The 2,500-nt window shown below is 48.8% G+C and overlaps 1 protein-coding gene across 2 annotated transcripts in view; it reads left to right on the top strand.

Moving 5' to 3' along the window:
* The window catches only part of anos1a (anosmin 1a), a 21,406-nt gene that overhangs the window by 10,321 nt on the left and 8,585 nt on the right, over positions 1-2,500 (top strand). For both annotated transcript variants that reach the window (XM_042081426.1, XM_042081429.1), the window contains exons 3-5: positions 966-1,028; positions 1,376-1,598; positions 2,051-2,235. In XM_042081426.1, the coding sequence (XP_041937360.1) occupies positions 966-1,028; positions 1,376-1,598; positions 2,051-2,235 (471 nt within the window). The remainder of the gene's footprint in view (positions 1-965; positions 1,029-1,375; positions 1,599-2,050; positions 2,236-2,500) is intronic.

The raw sequence follows: 2,500 nt of genomic DNA on the forward strand, positions 1-2,500 counted from the left end.
CAGATAGTGGATGGGAAGAGAGGCTTGATAGGGATGATTAGAGAAGGAGAGAGATGGGGAGATAGAGAGATAGAGAGAGATGGGGAGATAGAGAGATAGAGAGAGATGGGGAGATAGAGAGATAGAGAGAGATGGGGAGATAGAGAGATAGAGAGAGAGGGTGGGGGTGGGAGGGAGAGAGAGGGTAGGAGGGAAAGAGAGGGATAGAGAGAGGGAGAGACAAGGTGGGTGGGCAGTGGTGCGAAAAAAAGAGAGATTTGATAATGATTACTAATGATGGTCAGAGGGTTGAAAAAAGAAAGAGAGAGAAGGAAGGAGAGAAAGAGAGAGGGAGAGGGGGTTGTCATGGGTTCCCTGGGCTCAAGTCAGGGAGACATTTGGCTGAGGAGTCGTCCATGTCCGGTGGCCATGGGTTGGGCTGCCGATCCCTCCCCTCCTCACCCATGGGCAACATTTACTCTTTAAACATGAAATACACAGCACATAAACCACAGGCATACACACAACAGAACACACACACACCACATAAACCACAGACACACACACAACAGAACACACACACCACATAAACCACAGACACACACACAACAGAACGTACACACCACATAAACCATACACATACGCACAACAGAAAATACACACCTCATAAACAAAATACGCACAACAGAAAATGCCATGGAGTACACACATAATAAATCACTATAAAATGCCAACACTATCAAGCTATCATAAAATGGATGGTGCTCAGAAACAGTGCAGTGTAAAGATGTGCCACAACTCAAAGGTCATGTGCAGTTGGAGGGATGCACAATGTATCATCCTTTTTGCCAAGATAATGTTTTTGCCATAATTTCGTATGCCAAATGGCAAGATGTAAATAGTACCATTCAGCATGTCTTGTCCCATCAGCACACGGTCTTGAATATAACGCATTAGTAACATGTATCTCTCTCTTATCCCTACAGTGCTTGGAGCCATGCAAGGACTCCTGGGAGCTGCGGGATGGGCCATGTCGTGATCTGTGTGAGGTAGGTGCTGTCTGGGTGGGGTGCATCAGAGAGGGAGGGGCGGTTTCCTGGGGGTAGGGGGTATTTCCTGCTCAGTTGGCCTTGACCCTCCATAACATCTTCCTCCATAACATCCTGTTATTGGAATATGTTTTTAGCCCCTCATTGGCTACACACACACACACACACATGGTACCACGTCACCATGTCATTTACTGTTTTTTATTTAGATTCAGCTGACCTTCAAGTGACCTCTATTCCTGTACTCCCCATGCTGACAAACACAAACATCCCCCTGTCACACACTTGCACACTCACACAGTTTCTCTCTCCCTTGACCTTGATGTGACCTTGCCTCTCTCCAATAGGGGTCGTTTCCTAGGAAACATGGGGAGTGTGTGACGAGCTGTGAGTTCCTGCGCTCGGTGATGGCGGAGAAGCAGGGCGAGTGCCCCCCGCCCGAGCGGGCCAGCGGTTTCGCCGCCGCCTGCGTGGAGAGCTGCGAGGAGGACGGCGAGTGCTCCGCTCACAAGAAGTGCTGCTCCAACGGCTGCGGCCACACCTGTCAGCAGCCCAAGAACCTCTACAGGGGTGAGAACACACCCACGGCACAACTAACACCAGAACACACCCACGGCCCAACTGACACCAGAACACAACCACAGCACAACTGACACCAGAACACAACCACAGCACAACTGACACCAGAACACACCCACAGCACAACTGACATCAGAACACAACCATGCTGCCATACTCACTTCACACCTTTGTTATTGACAGATAGACAGACAGACAGATCCTACAGCAGATTTGTCATACAATTTGTTATTGTTTCTTACTATTTGTGATTTTTTTTGTCGATGCCATTTTCTGGTTCATTTAGTTTTTTTTACTAATCCATTCTGTGTGTATAATACCATGATAAAGGGCTGAGAGTGTATTATGGTGCTCCAGGTTATAATCAGTAGCACTGGTAGTTGTAGTCTCTCTCTGTCTGGTTGTCTCCGGTTCTTGAGGCTGCTCTCTCTGGATGCCTACAGGTGCACCTCTGAAGCCGCGCAAGGAGCTGGCGTTCGAGGAGTTGCCGCGCGGCGGCCTGGAGGTGCGCTGGTCCTCACGCTTCAACGTGTCGGCCGAGCCTGTGGTGTACGTGCTGGAGCGCCGCTGGAACTACGGCATCCAGCCCAGCGAGGACAGCGCCACCCCATGGGAGGTCGTGGCACAGGTGAGCACGCACACTTGTTAGCAGGACGTATAGGATGCCAGTGTCTCATTAATACCCATATAGACATAACAGACAGGACACCAGAGACGTTGTTGTTACATATTTATGAATGTGTCCCAACATCAGTGCAAATCGAACTTAAATTGAATTGAGTTTGTGTTGTTGTTGTTGTTTAGGTGTGGTACACTGATACCTGCATAGGGACACAAAGTCATTTTCCTGTCCATGGGTTTAGCCTAGTCATAGACTGCAAGCTTTTTCTTAA

This window comes from Alosa sapidissima, chromosome 23, assembly GCF_018492685.1.
Source record: "Alosa sapidissima isolate fAloSap1 chromosome 23, fAloSap1.pri, whole genome shotgun sequence".
In the NCBI taxonomy this organism is placed as follows: Eukaryota; Metazoa; Chordata; class Actinopteri; order Clupeiformes; family Clupeidae; genus Alosa; species Alosa sapidissima.